The sequence below is a fragment of the Solanum verrucosum genome, unplaced genomic scaffold (assembly GCF_900185275.1).
Source record: "Solanum verrucosum unplaced genomic scaffold, falcon-dt-bn FXZP01000196.1, whole genome shotgun sequence".
Lineage (NCBI taxonomy): Eukaryota > Viridiplantae > Streptophyta > Magnoliopsida > Solanales > Solanaceae > Solanum > Solanum verrucosum.
This window is the reverse complement of record NW_026020420.1, coordinates 4,323,763-4,343,929: the sequence shown is the minus strand read 5'-3', so window position 1 is coordinate 4,343,929 and position 20,167 is coordinate 4,323,763. Positions and strand designations below refer to the sequence as shown.

Below are 20,167 nucleotides of genomic sequence, written 5' to 3'. Positions count from 1 at the left end.
ATTGAATTTGTATAATTCGCCACATTTGTATAATGCGCAACTAATAATTCTTCGTTTGATTTGTATTTTGTATACGATAGTTTGTATTTGTATATGGCGATGATTTCCTTTGGGTTTTCAGTTTTATCACCATATACACTCAATCTTTTTTGTATAACTTTTTAAAGTTTGTATAAATGTGTAGTTTTCGAATTTTATATAATATAATTTATATAATGTAATTTGTATAATATAATTTGTATAGTTGTTTAAAGTTCATATGTTTATGTTTGTATCAATTTGTTATTTCGAGTTTTTATCATATTTGTATAATTTCATACTTTGTATTACTCAATTATACAAAAACCCGCAAATTATACAAACGTACCCGCAAATTATACAAACGAGATGCGAATTATACAAATTATTAGCCTCTCTTGCTCGCCTCTTTCCTCCCTCTCCCAATCTCGCTCGCCTTTCTCCTCTCTCTCCCAATTTTGTTCGCCAGATATACAAATACATATGTATACCAGATACATATAAACAATTACTTTGATAGATATACATATACAATTCACCTCTCTCCGCTCTCTATCCTCTCTCACTCGCCTCTCTCCTCCCTCTCCAATCTCGCTCGCCACTTTCCTCTATATAACATGTAGCTACGAATCGTAATTAACAAACTATAGCTATTAAACATAATTAAACTATTTTTGAGTGACTATATGTGAAAATTCCCCAAATAAAAATAGAATATACTTACTAATCAATGAAAGAAATACTAAATTCTAGTTGTGTGATGCCTCATAGGCTCATAGCTAAGGAAAATCATAAGGTTGAAGTCATCGGTGACCCCCTAAACTTGACACAATCTTTCACTTAGACACCTCAACTGAAGGATTTTCATTTTAATCACCTAACGTAGGGTCCTGATGTGTCACTTTAACACTTTTTGCACAGACTTTTGTAGACCATAGGCGCGTGCAACACAACCCGTTCTACGTGGATTAATTGACCAATTATACGATGCCAACTCTTAAACCTCTTTACACGTCATTTTTATTCAAATTAAAAGATAAATTGAAGAAGTAATGTTGTATTTTGTTGATCTTTCAACTTCTTTCATACGATTCTCTCTCTTCTCCGATGAAAACCCTAGGCAAATGTCTCTTCACTTCACATGTATTGCTTTGTTTTTCCTTAAATTTGTTGTTAGTAATAACCATTTTTGTATTTTATGTCGTCATTTTTAAGGTTTAAGGTTGTATTGATGAGGTATCGGGTTGTGCGACATTGGAGAAATTGAAGAAGGTGTATTTTGTTGTTGATTCTGCTTTATTTTTATTTTTAATCTAGGTTTTGGTCTAACTAGTGTTGATAAAGTAAGGGGCTTTTTGGGTATTTCCTTTTGTTGGGGGCCTTCTTTTCGGGATATGGACAACTATATTTTAACTTGTTTTCATCATGGGGGTGTGTTGTTGAAAACCCTAACCCTACTTACCAACGAGAAGTAGATGTATTTGGTGTTGGCATAGATAAAGATCATTTTAGTCTTGTCGAGTTTCTTTCCTACACTAAAGACCTTGGGTATACAAATGTGAAGGGATTTTACTGTGAAGATAACAATTAATTAGTTCAAGTTACTTCTGATACTCAATTGTTATAATTTGTGAAAGATTTGGTAGATGGTGATGAGTTTCATGCGTATGTGGTCCATGAAGTCTATGAGTTGGAAGAATTGCCTGCTCCAACTGGTCTTTTACCCTGGTCTGATCCTGTTGATGAATCTGCGGGTATAAATACTGAGGGAACTGTGGAGAATGATTCAGATTTGAATGGAGTTGATACAAAACTGCCTGAAGGTGATACAAATCATAATGAAGTTGAATCAGATCTGCCTAGTGGTGACACAGATGTAGATGTTATTCGATGTTGATGAAGAATTGAGATCCCTTAGGGCTGAAAAGAAATCCTAATCTTAGGAAGAAAAAAGATTCTAATCCTAGGAGGAAGAAAACAATACCTGAAGAAGTACCAATAAGTGAGGCTGGTGTGGACAGAGGCTTTGAAAATATTGGAATAAATAAGAAGGATAAATATGTTGGCAGATTGGGAGGAGATGAGTAGTATATTGATAGCTCAGAATGTGATAGTGATGATAGCACTGATATGCTAGATGCAGAAGCTGTTAGAGGTGTTGATCTACCAGGCAGAAGAAAGAGCAAAAAAGTCAGGTATGATGATGAATGTATTGTTGCTATTTTTGAACTTGTAATGATTTTTGAGAATGCTAAGAAATTTAGAAAGGCTTTGGCAAAATATGTTGTTGAAAAAAATTATCAGATTAAGTTAAGGCCTAATGAAGCTCATAGAGTGAGAGCTAAATGTAAATTCAAAGGAAAATGCAAATGGTTGTGCTATGGTGCTATTGATAGGGATTCTGGTAACTTTATGATTAAGAATTATCATCATATACACAAGTGTTTACCATCAAATAAGAACAAAATGTGTACAACTAAGTTCCTAGCAAGTAGATTCAAGGATGAAATAACTAAACAACCATCTTTGAGGATTTGGGAAATACAAGAATTGTGCAGGGAGGAGTTATGACTGTATGTGAGTAGAACAATTTGTTACAAGGCAAAGATAATGATTCTTAGAGAGACCATGTGTGACTGAAATATGAAATTTGCAAGGTTATGTGATTATGCTGAAGTTATAAAACAAATCAATCCTGGTAGTTCTGTTTGGGTAAGGATGGATAGAGAAATTGTATCCAGAAAGAATTTATTTGTGTACTTCTATGTATGCTTGGATGCATTGAAAAAGGGGTGAAATGAAGGATGTAGAAGAATAATATGAGTTGATGGATGTTTCTTAAATGGTGCTTGTAAGGGTGAACTTCTAGTAGCAGTTGGAAGGAATGGAAACAATCAGATGTTTTCTATAGCCTGGACAGTTGTGGACAAAGAGACTAAACATAGCTGGAGTTTCTTTATCAACTACTTGAAAGAGGACCTGCAGTTGGGTACTGGGAAGGGTCTTACTGTAATGTCAGATATGCAGAAGGTAATTGTCTATTACTTTGATAATTGTAGCTATGTAGAAATGTATTTTCTTTCTTGAATTGTATTTTATTGTAGGGTCTTCAAGCAGTTGTTGGTGAACTGCTACCAAATGCTGAAGTTAGAATGTGTGCTAGACACATCTGGTCTAATTGGAATAAAATATGGAAGAGAGATGAAAGAAAAAAACAATTCTGGAGATGTTCCAAGGAAACTTTTGAAGTGAAGTACATGGAGGAGCTTCATAAATGAGCATATATATTCGGTAATGAAATTAATGATGATTTATTGCATTATCCACAAGTGTCATGGGTTAGAGCATTCTTTCAAGAGCATTCCAAATGTGATGCAGTTGAAAATAACATGTGTGAAACCTTTAATTCACGGATCTTATCACGTAGACACAAATCTATAATAACCATGTTGGAGGAAATTATGAGAAAATTAATGACTAGAACTGTGAATATGGTTAAGTTTGCTGACACCTGGATATGTGATATTGCACATATGGCTAGACTTATATTGGAGGAGAATAAGGACAAGTCTAGGGCATGCAAGGTGCTTTGGAATGCTGATATTGGGTTTGAGATTGGAGAAGGGCAATATAACATTAATTGATAGAGTTTGTTGTTGTAGAACTTGGCAATTGAGAGGCATTCCATGCCAACATGTTATTTCTGCTTTGTGCCACATAGAACAGGAACGTGCATTGGTATAGGAATGATACCTTCTTAAAGGCTTATAGTCATTTCATTAAACCAATTCCAAATATGAAGATGTGGCCTGAAACTAACAATCCAATGATTGAGCCTCTTGAACCTAAACAAATGCCTGGTAGACTTCTAAGAAACATAAGAAAGAGTAAAGATGAACCAAGAAAGAAGTATGGAAAGATGTCCAAACAAGGGGTGAAAATTACTTGTTCCAAGTGTAAATAACAAGATCACAACAATAAATATTGCAAGGTAAAATAATTTATTATTTGTTTGTGCCTTTTTTAAATTCTTATTAAATGTAATGAACAAACTTTATGTTTGATATTTAGGTTGGTGTCCATACTTCACAACAGCTAGCCACAATTCACAATTTACTGCTGGTCAAAGTTCACAAGGAAGTAGCCATCCTGAACCAACAAGCTCCTACCAATCTGGACCAACAAGATTCAACCAACCTGCATCAATAACATCAAACAATCATGCTTCTTCAACAACAGTTTGTGATGATACCAATAGAGTTAAGAGGGCAAGTGAAACTGCAAAAACAAGCCAACCACCACCATTTGTGGATACAAGTATTCCTATTACAAGAAGAATAACCAGTTAACTACCTCCAAGGACAAGACAAACTGTTGGACAAAAAAGAGGAAGAGTTGCAACTGGAGAATATTCTGCAAGAGGGGGACCAAAGAGGCCAACTAATGGTGGATCAAGTAATGTTGAATTTGGCATCTACACAAGTGCAAGTGGAACCCTAAATACTAAATGTAAGTTTTTCACAAACTTTGTCTCTTAAATGAATGCAAGTTTATATATTAATTTTGGTTTTTTCTTCAAAAAACAGCTTGGGACTTCAAGTCAAATGATTCTACCAACAAGTTCAAGTTATAATGATGTAAGTTTAACGGGTATAGACCTTGGCTTTAAGCCTAGAGGCTTGAGATGGAAAAACAAGGATGTTGTCACCACTTCCCAATTGCAACAAATGGCAAACAAAAAGAAGAAGTAACACCAACCAACTTAGAATAGGTTGGTTTTGGGCCCTTATTTTGCTGTCTAATGTTTTTGGGGTATGCTAGCTTTATTTTGATACTAGTAAACACTTTTGTGAAGGTTGTATGTAGCTTTTGATTATGCTAGCTTTATTTTGGGGCCTTATTTTGGTACACTTTTTTGAAGGTTGTAGCCTTGAATGGTATGTAGCATAATGCTACCTTTGAACTCATTATGGAGCATGCAATATAACTGTCTACGTTTTGTGTAATTTGGGTGTTACATTGTAACGAATATGACTACGTTTTGAGAATATTGTGATGAATTGGTTGCTATTTGCTTTTGGTGTTACATTGTGAGAACGAATTTGAGATTTGTATGTAGCCAGTAAACCAATTTTACTGCAATAACAACATAGAATTTCATTGAATCCAAAATGCACATTTACATCGAAAATTTACAGCAACAACAACATCAAAATACTACTAGACCGAACATCAAATACTACTACACCTCAAGAACACTAACAATTAGGCTTCAATTTTCATATTCCAAACATCACCAACCCAGTAGCAACGACACCAACAATAAATATATTTCTTGCTCACTTTAATTTTTCATCAAAAGCATTGACTTTCTTCAACAATCCTCACATTACTCTATTTGCTTGAGGAGGGTGTCGATCTTCATACCAAAGAAAATAGGCACATCCACCCATTTTCTATAAAACCAATAAAAAAGAATTAGACGCCAACAATTAATCATCTAATTGACTTTAAAAAAAAAAAGGAAACAAAGAATTTTACCTTTGAAATTCTACAAGTAAAAAATCTACTCCCTGGATTTAATTGGGTCCATGAAGTCTTTAATAGTGCTTCATTACCATACCTACAATATCGACCTTCATCCACAGATGCCATGGAAGAATTTGAGAAGCTCGACATGAAAAAATTAAAGGCCAAGAATTAAAGAAAGGCTGAAGAAGAGAGAAATTGAAAAAGAAGGGAGAAATTGGAAAATCAGAGAGAAATTGGGGTCTTAATTAGGGTACAATTGGTGAAAAAATAATATAAATAGATGATGTGGAGTAATATTACCGTTGGGGACACCACATCAGACGAAATATATATTGATGTTACGTGCCTTGAATCAATGAAAATCACGCGACACTTCAGCTGTGCAAAAAGTGTTAAAGTGACATTGGAACCCTACGTACGTGTTTAAAATGAAAATCATTCAGTTGAGGTGTCTGAGTGAAAGATTGTGCCAAGTTTAGGGGGCCACCTATGGGTTAGCCCAAATCATAAAATCAAAGATTAAAAGATAGTTTTTGATGAAATTGAAATCATATAACTAAATAATCTAATACTATAAAATTTCACATCTACCTAGCTATCATAGTGAAAGCAAAATTTGAATTATCTTTTCTAAGAAGAAGGTACATAACTAATTAACACAACATTTACAACGTAACAAAATATATAGAAAACTAAATTAGTGTATGCATGGGACAGGTCTCTACTCATCACAATAAATCGTATTTATTTGACGTAAATAGTTAATTCATATTAAATACTCAATTGATGAACATTTTAATCATATTTTGAAAATTCTAAAATATAATTCAAGCATAAACTTTTTGAATAAATAAATATCACTATAGCCATATGATTTAAATTTGATGAAATAATAAACTTAGAAACTTGTGCACATGTGTCTGGGTGGTGTAGTCGGTTATCACGCTAGTCTCACACACTAGAGGTCCCCGGTTCGAACCCGGGCTCAGACATATTATTTTTTGTGGTTTTCCGACTTTTTTCCCCCCAAAACTCATGACTAAATCTAGATCGTGTACTACAAGGCTCATTCGATTCCCCAAAAAATCATACCGTGCTTTTTTTTTTTTGTTTCACACTCGATGTTCGGAGCGCACTAGAGCTTCAATTAAATTCGGGTGGACATTGTTTTTTTTTTTTTATTTCCTACTTGTTACTCGGAGAATCGAAGCCCACATTAGAGCTTCCTCTGAATCCAAATCACGCACTGCGCCCACATTCAAAGGTGGCACTTTCAACCAATTTTCTCTATAGCCACGGCTCGAACTTGAAAACGTGAAGCAATCCACCACACTTTACCACAACCCAGGTTAGGTTGGTTTTTTAACTTTCATCTTCATCATTCGTGCACCATTCCAAAAATATTCAAACCATTTTACTACTCTCCGCAGAGCTGAATTTCCACAAGCCCTTAAAGACTTCAGTCCTTTTATCCCCTTGCTTTGTGTCCGGTGAATTCTAGGGTTTCGCCTATTCTTCAACAATGGATTGGGGAACTGTAACCACAGAGGATCTAATTGAGGCTCTACGCGAAGTCGAGTGGTCATCTCCACCACGTCCCTTCTCTGAATTCTTCTCTCGCTTCACTTTCCCCCGATCTTATTCCAAATGGAACAGTCGACTCAAGTGTAATCTCTACTAGTACGTTCTCTTCATTGGCAATTCAATGCACTAATTAGGTTTTTCTGAATTGCATTTAAAATGTTTTTTTTTAATCCTTTTGCAGTTACAGGACGAATTACTTTATTATGATTGTGGCTATTCTTGGTAAGGAAAAATTATTGAGTTATGTATATGAATTTTAGCTTTACAGTGTTTATTTTGGAGCTCATAAGTACGTTCATTTGCATTTTGTATTGCAGCATTGGGGTTTCTAAGGAAGCCACTTGCAATTGTTGCTGCGCTTTTGACAGCACTTAGTATTGCTTTTCTAAATGACAGGTATTCTATTCTGATCTATTGGTTAGGTTTTTTTTGCCATTAGAGTTTTAGTTTACATACCATTTGCCTATATTTTGTATTGTTGCCTTCGCTTTTCTAAGGTGGAATGTGGGGGAAAGAGGGTAAATGGCTAGAATAAACAATGTGAAGGAGGAGGGTGAGGAGTGATATGGGTAAAGGGGTTGGTTCTTTTCACGAGTCTGCAAACATGGCAAGTTTAAAAAGCCAGCTTGGATTAAATGCACAAGGTGGAACTTCATTAGCAAAGAAAGGCAAATATGATTTGTATGGGTAACGACAAGGGTGTTTCTGTGACTAACTTCTATCGGTGAGCAAAGTTAAGGCAAGTCAATAGGCGAGTGAAAAAATTGAAACTTTTCCAGATAAAGTAATACCTTGGCTTAGTCGTGCAACAAATGAAATATTTTCAATTTTTTTGTTAAGACATGGGACGTGGATCATCTTGAGTGGTGGGTTAACTAGAGACGAACCCAGGATTTGAAGACTTTATGTGCACCAATCTAAACTTAAAATGAAAACAACAAAATATGGCTTTAGTTGGATTTGAACCTTGGTCTCACGAGTGGTACCTTTGGCTTGTACCAGCAGCACAAGGCACTCCTATGCTACTCATAAATGCACTGTTAATTATATCCTAGTTTCTACCAGTTTCCCAAGATAGATGTACATATATACACATGGTTTTTTCTGAAGTTAATGGGTGCATATGCACCTCAACTTTGCATGTGGGTCCGCCTATGGGGTGTTCCTTTTGACATCTATGTCCTTCTTGATCCGCTCGTCTTTTTCGTTATGCTTTTGTGCAGGTTATTTATATTCTCTTTTATTCGAATTAAACTTGATGCATTTCCAAACTGTTCTTATTCATAAAATTTCAAATTCTCCTATCTATCATAGGGTTAAAAGTTAGCCTTCCTAGCTTTGAGTTATTTTTCTTGGAGACTTATATGGCTTTAAAACTGCAGTAGGTTGAACAGGATAGTCTTTTGGTTTGGTCTACGAGTAAATAATACCCTTCTGATGCAGGGATGTAGTAGTGAACTAAATGATTTTTTCATTCGTGACACATTAGCATACCCTGCCCTCCATATGGAGAGAAAATGACACAAGTCTTTGGACTCCTTGAAAGTTTTTCTATGTTTTTCCCCTGGTCAATAATAATTCTTTCATATTAGAAGGAAAAGCACTCATGTTAGCTTGTTGCTTCAGGTTTTCTGGTTATGCGTCAATAGGTAGAAGAATAACCGATTCCAACTGTCTGTTTTACTATCTGTTGGATATACTAATCTGTTTGTTTAGAGATGCATGTGAAACAAATTTTGCCACCTAACATTGAAGTACAGATGTATCTCTTAACTGTTTTTTTTTCTGGTATAACATGGCTATTGCATATGACACAAATGCCATGATAGACTTTTTGAGTTCATTACATTATGTGTATTGATATTTTTCCTGTAAATACTTCATAGCACATTCTCGATGCTTCTGGATATTTGAATATATTATCTTTAATAATCAAAAAATAAAATTTCCATTGAAGAAATAAGGTTTGATAACAGCATTCATACTTTATTCCTGTATCTTTTAATGTTGCTAAGGATTGTTCCTGCAGTTTTGCAGGTACTTTTAGTGAAAAGGTGACAAGAACTGTCAGACAGTTTTCACCTCATTTAGCTGCAAAAATGAGGCCTGCACTCACGTAAGTATGCATGTATATTTATATTTTTAAGCACACTGAGGCTGTATCACTGGTGACATATATTTGATAATGTTCAGGCCGGTTATTCGAGGGCGTCCATCCACTAAAAGAGCAATATTCATTTGTGGAAGGCCTCGTTGGGTGTTCGTCTTTGTATTCTCTATGGGTACTGGAAGTATTTGTTCTAGTTTATGTTTTCTCTCTTCCTTTCTCTTCTTTACTTTCATGTTGAATCTTTGGGAGTTGTATTATGAAATTCTGTTTGATACTGTTGTGCAATTGTGCAGTGAGTTTCTTCCTCTGGTTTGTTTCCTGTGGCCTTTTAACCGTCCTTTGGGCTTTTGGTATAGGTCTTCTTGGTGAGTTCTCTCTTCTTATTGTAATTTTGTTTTTTTTGTTCAAATTCTATGTTATGATTGAATAAAACTCTGTTCTCTCTCTCTTTCAGCCACTCTTGCTCATGCAAGCTTCAGGAGTCCTAATTTGAAGGCTCGCCTCAATACATTCCGTGAAGAATTTCGAGCTGTCTGGCGCAACTATAGTGAGCTGTAGCTTCAGTTGAGTTCCGGTTGCTCTACCAATCTGCAATTAGATGTACTGATTCACTCATTATATTTTTCGTTGGCTTATCTGTAAATTAGCATGGTCTAATCAGTCTTGAAATAGTAACAAGAATGTGTGGTTCAGCAGTTTATATGCTTGTGGGAGGTCTATTTTCCTTTCGTAAAAGAAAAGGAAAATACTTGTCGATCCTGTACTTCTGAAATCTCTCTTCAGTTTGATATGAAAATAGTGAAATGCTTACCTACTTGATTAAGAAAACACTAGTGAAATGTTGACGTGATAGCCAAATGGATTGATCTATTTAGTGGAAGTTTAGATATAAGCTAAGATCATATGACCTACAAGGCATTGTTTTTGATTGTTCTAGTGAAGCCTTAAGTAGCTGGTACATTTCTACATTCTTTTTAGTTTTAATTCGCTGGTGCATATTCTATAGTAGAGGTGCATTCCTTTCTATTCACTCATGCATTTTCTTATACTTGTTTTAATTTTTTTTTGAAGAAGAGATGGTGTGCCTGTTTCTCGTTTTATGAAACCTCGAGGTTTGTATTGACTCAATTTGAGCATTATAAAACACTTTTAGCTTATATAAATCCAAGAGAAGACTTGGATCTAGGGTCAGTAGGAGCTGTTATTTAAAGAAAGTTGTGTCCACATATACCTCTTTCCCCCGGTGTACCACTTCAATTATGGAAATGCAACTAATTTGGTTAAGCTGCATCTCAAATTTTGCCCAGCCTCAAATAGTATGCCATTTCTTTGACGAGACTTCTTTAGATGGCAGTTTGACGCCTTATAGCACAAAAACTGTGTATATCAAAGCTCCACATTACAGATATTTCCTTGAAAAAAATGGCTGCTATTTAGACTTGTGTACTGGTCTCTGGGATATTTGTATAGGAGTTAGCCGTGCAATGTATTAGTTTCCTTTGTTAAATTGTTACCTCTGCGGTTACTAATTTCTGCAATTTATACACATATTAAAGGCTTTGTGTTATCTAGTACGCAAAGATTCTGTCGTTTGCACATTAGCTTTCTCAGATTGCTTTTGTTTTAGTTTATATCACTTGCAAACTTGTTCTGCTTCTCCTTCCACTACATATACTTGCATCTTGTTAGCCTTCCCAGATCCAAGTTGAAAACAATGCATGTTGAAAGAGATTCTTGGTTTCTTTCTCATTGGCTGATGCAAATTACATGTACTTGCTTAGTAAAATCTGAAAAACATTTTGGTGTGGTGGAAGTTATATATCATAGATGGCCATTTGTGTTCCTTGTTTTTTACCTATCCATAGTAATCATAACTCCAATTACTCCATCACCAACTATTGTTGTGGAATGAATTAGGTATAGAATCACTTTATCTAGACATCTTAGATTCGAGTCTAGGAATGGAAAAAAGTGATAAGGCACAAGTACCCCTAGACTATGACCCTAGTTAAGTTTAGGTGTGTCTCTGGGTTTTGGTCATAGTCTAGAGGGGTACTTGTGCCTTATCCCATGGAAAAAATGTTCTGTTTTAGGGGGCCGTGGTTAGTCAGGACTTCGAAACTCATATCGGACATAATGAAAACCCAAAGAGAAAAAAGGTGAACATACTGAAAACCCAAAGAGATAAAAAGCTTGAATGGATAAAACATAGTTAATAAAGAACAATATTTCTTTTCCCTACTTTCATAAATAAATCATTCTACCTACTCTATATTTCTAATGAAATTTCTCTAATCTAGTAGTAATAATCATGAATTCAAAAAGATTACACAGAGTTACCAACTATAATCTGAATGAAATTCAACAAATCATGATTATCTTGTGCAAGAGGGGAAGCCAAATTCATGTCATCAAAGTCTTGATTGCACTTTAAAACAGCAGCCCTAGCACCTGCTCCTAGTTCACTTAAAGGTCTTGCTGTTTGAAAAGCTACTCTCATGCTGTTGAAATCTATACTGATCAAACTATATGCTCCACTACAAGAGCCCAAAACAGCTTTAATATTTCGATCTGTTTCTCTTTGCAACAGTATTGAACACTTATTACTTATTCCTTTCACAAATTTTGCTCCCAAATCAATTGCTAATGTTTCAAGATCATGAACAGTTTTCGCGGTTTGAAAACGAGGATCTGATGCAATAATCTTTAAGCAAAACTCTGGGTCTTGGATTTTCGTGTGGCAAAAAGTTGTCACTAAAGGCGATTGGCTTGTGGCTAGCTTTGTAACACATGACAAGAAAATCAAAAAAATAAGTGACGATGAAGTGAAAAATAGTTTGCCCATTTTTATGTCTATTGATGTGAAAACGGAGCTATGTTTTTTTTTTAATGTATAAAATAAGCCTTTGAACATGTCTATTTATAATGGAATTTTGAAGTTTGTGTTTATGGTTAGGAGATGTAAAATATGAAGTAAATGCTAAGTTGGGTATAAATTACTACTTTGAAGTTTGATCATAAAAGGAAAAATCACATATTTAATATATTTAAGACCAAAAATATAATACATAAATATACTTTTTTTTAATGACAAAACATAACTACTTAAGAAATCATGATTTTGTTAAAAAAAATGGAGACGGTCTAATTTTAGGGAGTGAGATTTATGGGTAATTTTTAGGTATTTATTCCGCTCATTCTTCATATATCCCTCCTCCCCCCATCCCCAAAAAAAGGAAAATAAATAAATATACAATTTAAGCACCTAAATAATTCATATATAACAATACTTTGATTTTTCCTAAACATAGCAATAGAATTCTTGCAAAAATACAACAAATTCAGTAAAAAAGAAAGAAAAAAATGGCAAATGTACAAAAAAAAGAAAGGATTTTGTACGATTAATTATGAAATCAAATTTTAATTCCTTAACACCTTGTTTGGATGGTTGTTATCCGTTGTATTGTATTGTTAGTTTAAATACAATGTTTGCTTTGATTGTTACTTAAATTCTATTATATCGTATAGTTTAAATTCATAACTACGAAAAGACTCATATTTTATGTAATGATCAATTTTGTGTGATTAATATAATTTCTCTCTCATAACCACAATTCAACGTGACCATATTTTAATTTTAGTCCAGCACGACGAAAGATGGGATTTAACAAATAATTTTTATGCAAAAACTGTTTTGAAACAAAATATATATTTTTTTGAACTCAAAGAGAACTCGCAGCCGCTACAACCTTTGCAACAGCCCCTGTCCTTCGGGTGAACACTCTGTGCACATTGGGTAAACCTCCCACTGTGTAATAACTTGCAAACCACATATGAGATGTAAAACACACAAGGCAAGCCCTATGTGACGGGATGTAAAAATTATTTAAATTGAATGTTTATTTTGTTGTAAAATTTTAATTTTAATTTGTATGTTCATTCTGTTAGTAATAGTTCTGTAGTTTTTGCGTATATGCGTTAAAACAAATCTATCATTACACTACGTTGTAGACTAATTTATTAATATATAAATTTATTGTTAATAACATTAGTGATAGATTAAATAGAATTGGAAATGTCAAATATTCAATCTTTGAATTAACAAACTTTATATGGTTTTTAAAAATTATTTTTCATAAAAAATAATCTTATTAGATGTATGTTCAATGTGCCTCTATCGAAGCCGATATCAAATTCTATATGCACTGATTTAAAAGCTTGAATAAATAACACATAGTGAATAAAGAAGAACGATTTTTATTCCATTCAAAATGATACATTCATAAATAAACCATTCCACCTACGCTACATTTTTAATGAAATTTCAACTTCTAATCATATTAATAAATTCGAAAATGTTCATATAGAGTTACCAACGATAATCTGAATGAAATTCAACATATTATGATTATCTTGTGCTAGAGGGGATACCAATTTTTGGCTATCAAAGTCAAGGTTGCACTTCAAAACAGCAACCTTAGCATCTGCTCCTGCTTCACTTAAAGGTCTTCCAGTTTGAAAAGCTACTCTCATCTTATCAAAATTCAACCTAATTAAACCATATGCTCCCATACAAGAGCCCAAAGCAGCTTTAATTTTTATATCTTTTTCTCTTCGCAATAGTATTGTACACTTATTAGTTACTCCTCTCAGAAATTTTAATCCCAAATCGATTGTTAATGATTCAAGATCATGAGTAGTTTTCGCGGTTTGAAAACGAGGGTCTGATGCAATAATCTTTAAGCAAAAGGCAGGGTCTTGGATTTTCTTGTGACAAAAGGCTGTCACTAAAGGGGATTGACTTGTTGCTAGGGTTGTAATACATGAGAAGAAAATGAAAAAAAATAGTGATGATGAAGGGAGAAATAGTTTGCCCATTTTCTTTAATTTTTTATATGGAAATGTAGCTATGTTTTGTAAAAAATAAGCCTTTGAACATGTCTATTTATATTGAAATTTTGAAGTAGTTGGGAATGTGTTTATGGTTAGGAGATCCAAAATATGACCAAGAAAATTGACTAACTAAGCAAACATAGCTACACTTTAAAAACATTTCCTAACATAGCTAAAGACTAAATTTTATACTTAAGTCCCTAAAAATTGGTCAAACATTGATATAGAGGGGTAAATAGAGAGCACTCTTTATTAACTTATGCGTCTTCAACTAAATTAAACGAACAAATACAATATAGTTGCATGAGTGATATACAACTTTGAATTTCGAAGTCAAACCTATAATTTTGTATGGCCATTTATCAAAGTTACCCCATATCTTTGAAAGACTATGACTTGAACGAATCATAAAATGTCCTAATTAAGCAAACATAGATACTATGTAGCTACACTTTTGAAATATTTCCAAATATAGCTATAGACTAGATTTTATACCAACTTTCTACAAATTGGTCAAAATCCTTCCTCACCCTTTTTCTCTCATGGACACTTCTCTTGACCTAGAGGTGTATCCAAGATTTTGAGAAAATGATGCACTATTACGAAATAATGAATGTAAAATACAAATTTGTCCAGTTTAACCTTAACTAGATGTATGTGTCTACGTGTATTATGCCACGTAGGATGTATGTGTCTACTTATGCAGACCTAAAATTTAAGTACATAAACAACAATTGAGGTCAAATTAAAGCAATGCCTTTAAATATTATACTACCAAACATAACTATAATTAGTATTACAAGTTTACAACAAATCCCTAAACAAAAACAAAGGGAAAAGAAAACTCAGGCTTTCACCCTCGCTGCCAGACCTCTCATCTCCTCATTGAGAATCATAACTAGGGGTGGGCATGCTACGTATATAGCATGGTATTGGAAAGTTCAGTTCGGTAATTTTTGATTTTTAAAAATATTATACTATTACTATACCAAATTATTCGGTATAGTTCGATATTTTAAAGTTTGGTATCGATATTTTTTTGCTATACAGTATATTGATTATCATAGTTTGATCAAGTTAAACTTATATTTATTTGCATAATAAAGAATTATGACTTTGGCATTTCAAGAAACATTTCAATTATATCATACTAATACCCTTACACATGTAAAAATATTTTAAATAAAGTACAAAATTTTTTCATATTAATTAATGAATCAATCACCAAAATAGAACATTTAAATCACGATATGGTATTTAGTATCTACCATACCATTCCCACCACTAATCATAATTCATAACTAACACTTGAGGGATTGAATGTGCTCTGTTTACATTTTAACTTGTCCCACAGAAATAAATTAAAAGTAGTAATACATACAACAATAAGTTTTTAATGAATCTTTATACAGTTCAAAGTGGAAAGATGAATTGTCCATTTTTTTTTTTTTTGTGTGTAGCTCTAAAACTCACCATCAAATATATATATGTGCAAGAGTTTTCGCGAATGGAGTAACTCTAAACAGGCTTGCCTGCATCACAATTCAAAAATAAACAACAAGAATGTTTGTGAAAACGATTAATACATCCAACTTCTTTTTGGTTTTCACATGGGGATAAGAAGGGAAACATAAGCAACGATTCACCTGCTCAATTTCGGAGAACTTGGTGAGCAAGTCTTCAGGTATGCATCAGTTAAAAATATCGAAATTCTCTTTGATCCTGGATTCATGTGTGCTTTTAGGAAGTACACAATGACCCATCTGCACGCCCCAACGAAGACAAATCTGAGCCGGAGTCTTCCCCATTTTTTCAGCAACTGAGATCACAGCAGGCTGAACCGAGCGGTGCATAGCCCTAAACACAATGAAAGTGATGAATAATACAATAAAAAAGTTGTGCAAATTTTAAAAGTGCTTTTAGTTAGTGAGCTCACACAGAGAGGTGCACTCCACTGGATTTGCAGAGTTCCTTCAATTTCGTCCGCTGAAATGTAGGGTGGCACTCCACTTGGTTAACAGCAGGAGGAACACGAGCTATCTCGAGAGAGAAATTGCTAACGCCAATAGCTTTAGCCTTTCCAGAATCATAAAGTTTCTCCATTACTTGCCATGTGCTAGGTATATCAGCTGGAATTAGATTTTCAGGTGTAAAGGCATCCGCAGTATTCTTCATCCTAACAGGCCAGATAAATAAGAAAACGAAAGATGTTTAACAATTCTATTACTAGTCAATAGCATATGCAAAGCGTACTCACAAGGTACAAATCAATGTAATTGAGTTGCAGATCATCTAGAGTTTTGTTAAATGCCACTGGCACATCTTCAGGTGCATAATCAATGCAGCTACACAACTTTCAAATTGCTCAATTTGTTCGAATCTCGATTACCAGAGTTTGGATGTAATAAAGAGATCTTCCCTCTTGGCAACAGCCTCTTCACAACTTCACCAATCTAAATAAACGGACAAAGAGTCAGTAGAAGTAATACTTTCAACCATAAATTGTTAATCCAACATATGTTTTGAAGATTCAATGATTACGATTTCAATCCAATTTTGACAGGACACAAATATCAGACTCCGAATCGTCAGATCCATGGATTAATACACACAAAAAATCGAGAAATTTGCGTAATTCCTAAAAAATGGCCAATAAATGTGGAAATATGCGTTAAAAAATCGGTGTGAGTATACGTGATGATTCCCCAACTCAGTACAAAGGTACTCATAGAGTTTTTTGAGATTAAATTTTGGGTGCTCCGAGGCGCCATATACATATGCTAATACACACACAATTTTGATGAATTTGCGTAATTCCTAAAAAATGGCCTTTAAATGCGGAAATATGCGTTAAAAAATGGTCTGAGTATACGTGATGGTTCCCCAACTCATTACGGAACTCCTCATAAAGTTTTTCGAGAAGTCTTTTTGGATGCTCCGAGACATCAGATCCATGGACATTAACACACGAAAAATTGAAAAATTTGCGTAATTTCTAAAAAATGACCAGTAAATGCGGAAATATGCGCTAAAAATATGGTGTGAGTATACGTGATGGTTCCCCAACTCATTACGTAGGTCCTTTTATGGTTTTTTCAGATTTTGGATGCTCAGAGGCTTAGATCCATGGGCTAATTAATACATATGAAAAATTGAGAAATTTGCGAAATTTCTTAAAAAAATGCCATGTAAATGCGAAAATATACATAAAAAAAATGGTGTATATATATGTGATGGTTCCCCAACTCATTACGGAGGTTATCATAAAGTTTTTCTAGAATTTTTTTTGGTTATTGCGCAAATATGCGTTAAAGATGATGTGAATATGCGTGATAGTTCTCCAACTCATTACGGTGGTCCTCATTAAGGTTTTTTAGAAAATAATTTTGGTGCTCCGAGGCGCCAGAACCATGGGTTAATACTTACGAAAAATCCAAGAATTTGTGTAATTCCTAAAAAATGGTCAGTCAATGCAAATATATGCATTAAAAATGGTGTGAGTATACGTGATGGTTCCCCAACTCATTATGGAGGTCGTCATAAAGTTTTTTCAGATTTTTTTTGTGCTCCGAGGTGCCAGAACCATGAGTATTATACACATGAAAAATCAAAGAATTTGCGTAATTCCTAAAAAATGGCCAATAAATGCGAAAATATGCGTTAAAAAATGGGATGAGTATACGTAATGGTTCCCCAATTCATTACGAAGTTCCTCATAAAGTTTTCAGAATTTTTTTTGGGTGCTCCGAGGTGCCAGAACCATGAGTATTATACACATGAAAAATCAAAGAATTTGCGTAATTCCTAAAAAATGGCCAATAAATGCGAAAATATGCGTTAAAAAATGGGATGAGTATACGTAATGGTTCCCCAATTCATTACGAAGTTCCTCATAAAGTTTTCAGAATTTTTTTTGGGTGCTCCGAGGCGTTAAATCTACACAAAAAATTGAGGAATTTACAATATTCCTAAAAAATGGTCTGTAAATGGTTCCCCAACTCATTACAAAAGACCTCATAAAAAACTATCAGATTTTTTTTTGGTGCTCTAAGGCGTCCATGGGCTAATACACACGAAAAAAGAGGAATTTGGGTAAGTCCTAAAAAAGCCAATAAATGCGGAAATATGCATTAAAAAAATAATGTGAGTATACGTGATGATTCCCCAACTCATTACGAAGGTCCTCATAAAGTTTTTTCAAAAAAAAAATTTGGGTGCTCTAAGACACCAGATCAATGGGATAATATACACGAAAAATTGAGAAATTTGCGTAATTCCTAAAAGTGTTTTGTAAATGCAAAAATATGCGTTTAAAACTGGTGGGAGTATACGTGATGATTCACCACCTCATTATAGAGTTTCTCATAAAGTTTTTTTTCAGAATTTTTTTTGGGTGTTTCGAGGCGTCTTGATCCATATGCTAATACACATGAAAAATCAAGAAATTTTTGTTATTCCTAAAAAATGGCCTGTAAACGTTGAAATATGCATTAAAAATAGTGTGCGTATATGTGATGGTTCTTCAACTCATTACGGAGGTCCTCATAAAGTTTTTTAATTTTTTTTTTGGTTGGTCTGAGACATTAGATCTATAGGCTAAGAGCCCGTTTGGATTGACTTAAAAAAATTAGCTTTTAAGTCAAAAATAAAAAGTCAAACTAAAATGACTTTTAAGGCAAAAAATAAAAAATAGGGGGAGACCTACTTTTGATTTCTGAGTTATTTTAAGTCATTTTTACCTTGTCAAACCCTTCGTAATTTATTTTAAGTCATTTTTGACTTATTTTAGGTTATGTTTTATATTTGCCAAACACTTCCAGAAGTCAAAAACTGACTTAAAAGTTGGTTTGACCAACTTTTAAGCCAATCCAAACACCCTCTAATACACACAAAAAATCAAGAAATTTGTGTAATTCCTAAAAAAGGGCTATAAATGCAGAAATATGCGTTAAAAAAATGGTGTGAGTATAAGCAATGGTTCCCCCACTCATTACAAAGGTCCTAAAAAAGTTTTTTCAGAAAATATTTTTGGGTGCTCCAAGGTGTCAGATACATGGGCGTAATTGCTAAAAAATGGCCAGTAAATGCTAAAATATGCGTTTAAAAAATAATGTGAGTATACATGATGCTTCCCTAACTCACTATGGAGGTCCTCAAAAGTTTTTTGAGAAAAAAATATTGGGTGCTCCAGGGTGTCAGATCCATGGGCTAATATACACGAATAATCAAGGATTTTGGGTAATTACTAAAAAAGAGGTTGTAAATGCGGAAATAGGCGTTAACAATTGTATAGGTATACGTGGTGGTCCCAACTCATTACGGAGGTCCTTCTAAAGTTCTTAAAGAAAAAAATTCGGGTGCTCCGAGGCGCCAGATCCATGAGATATATAACACACGAAAAATCAAGGATTTTAGGTAATTCGTAAAAAAAAGCCTGTAAATGCAGAAATAGGCGTTAAAAATGGTGTTAGTATACGTGGCGGTTCACCAACTCATTACCGAGGTCCTCATAATGTTTTTTCAAAATTTTTTATTTGGTGCTCCAAGACGTCAGGTGCATAGGCTAATATACACGAAAAATCGAAGAATTTGTGTAATTCTTAAAAAAGGGCCTGTAAATGCGGGAAAAAAATGTTAAAAATGGTGTAAGTATACATGGTGATTCCCCAACTCATTATGGAGGTCCTCATAATTTTTTTTTGGAGCTCCGGAGCACTAGATCCATGGGCTAATAATACACACGAAAAATTGAGAAATTTGGGTAATTTCTAAAAAAGGGCCTGTAAATGCGGAAATATGCATTAAAAAAATGGTGTGAGTATACATTGTGGTTCCCTAACTCATTACTGAGGTCTTCATAATTTTTTTTGAGAATTTATTTTTAGGTGCTCCGAGGCGTCAGATCCATGTGCTATAACACATAAAAAATCAACGATTTTGGGTAATTTTGGGTAATTCCTGAAAAATGACCTCTAAATGCGGAAATAGATGTTAAAAATAGTGTGAGTATACGTGGTGGTTCCTTAACTC

The 20,167-nt window shown here is 34.1% G+C and overlaps 1 protein-coding gene and 1 non-coding gene across 2 annotated transcripts; both read left to right on the top strand.

Moving 5' to 3' along the window:
* Positions 1–6,468: 6,468 nt before the first annotated feature.
* On the top strand, positions 6,469–6,542 carry TRNAV-CAC (transfer RNA valine (anticodon CAC)). The gene has a single exon. It is a non-coding gene; the product is annotated as a tRNA-Val (tRNA).
* A 297-nt stretch (positions 6,543–6,839) lies between these two features.
* Positions 6,840–10,072, top strand: LOC125840979 (PRA1 family protein A1-like). The gene is made up of 7 exons (XM_049519968.1): positions 6,840–7,230; positions 7,316–7,356; positions 7,452–7,530; positions 9,164–9,250; positions 9,328–9,416; positions 9,538–9,609; positions 9,699–10,072. The coding sequence occupies exons 1-7, from the start codon at positions 7,073–7,075 to the stop codon at positions 9,800–9,802; spliced, it is 630 nt and encodes a 209-aa protein (XP_049375925.1). The 5' UTR covers positions 6,840–7,072; the 3' UTR covers positions 9,803–10,072.
* Positions 10,073–20,167: the final 10,095 nt, after the last annotated feature.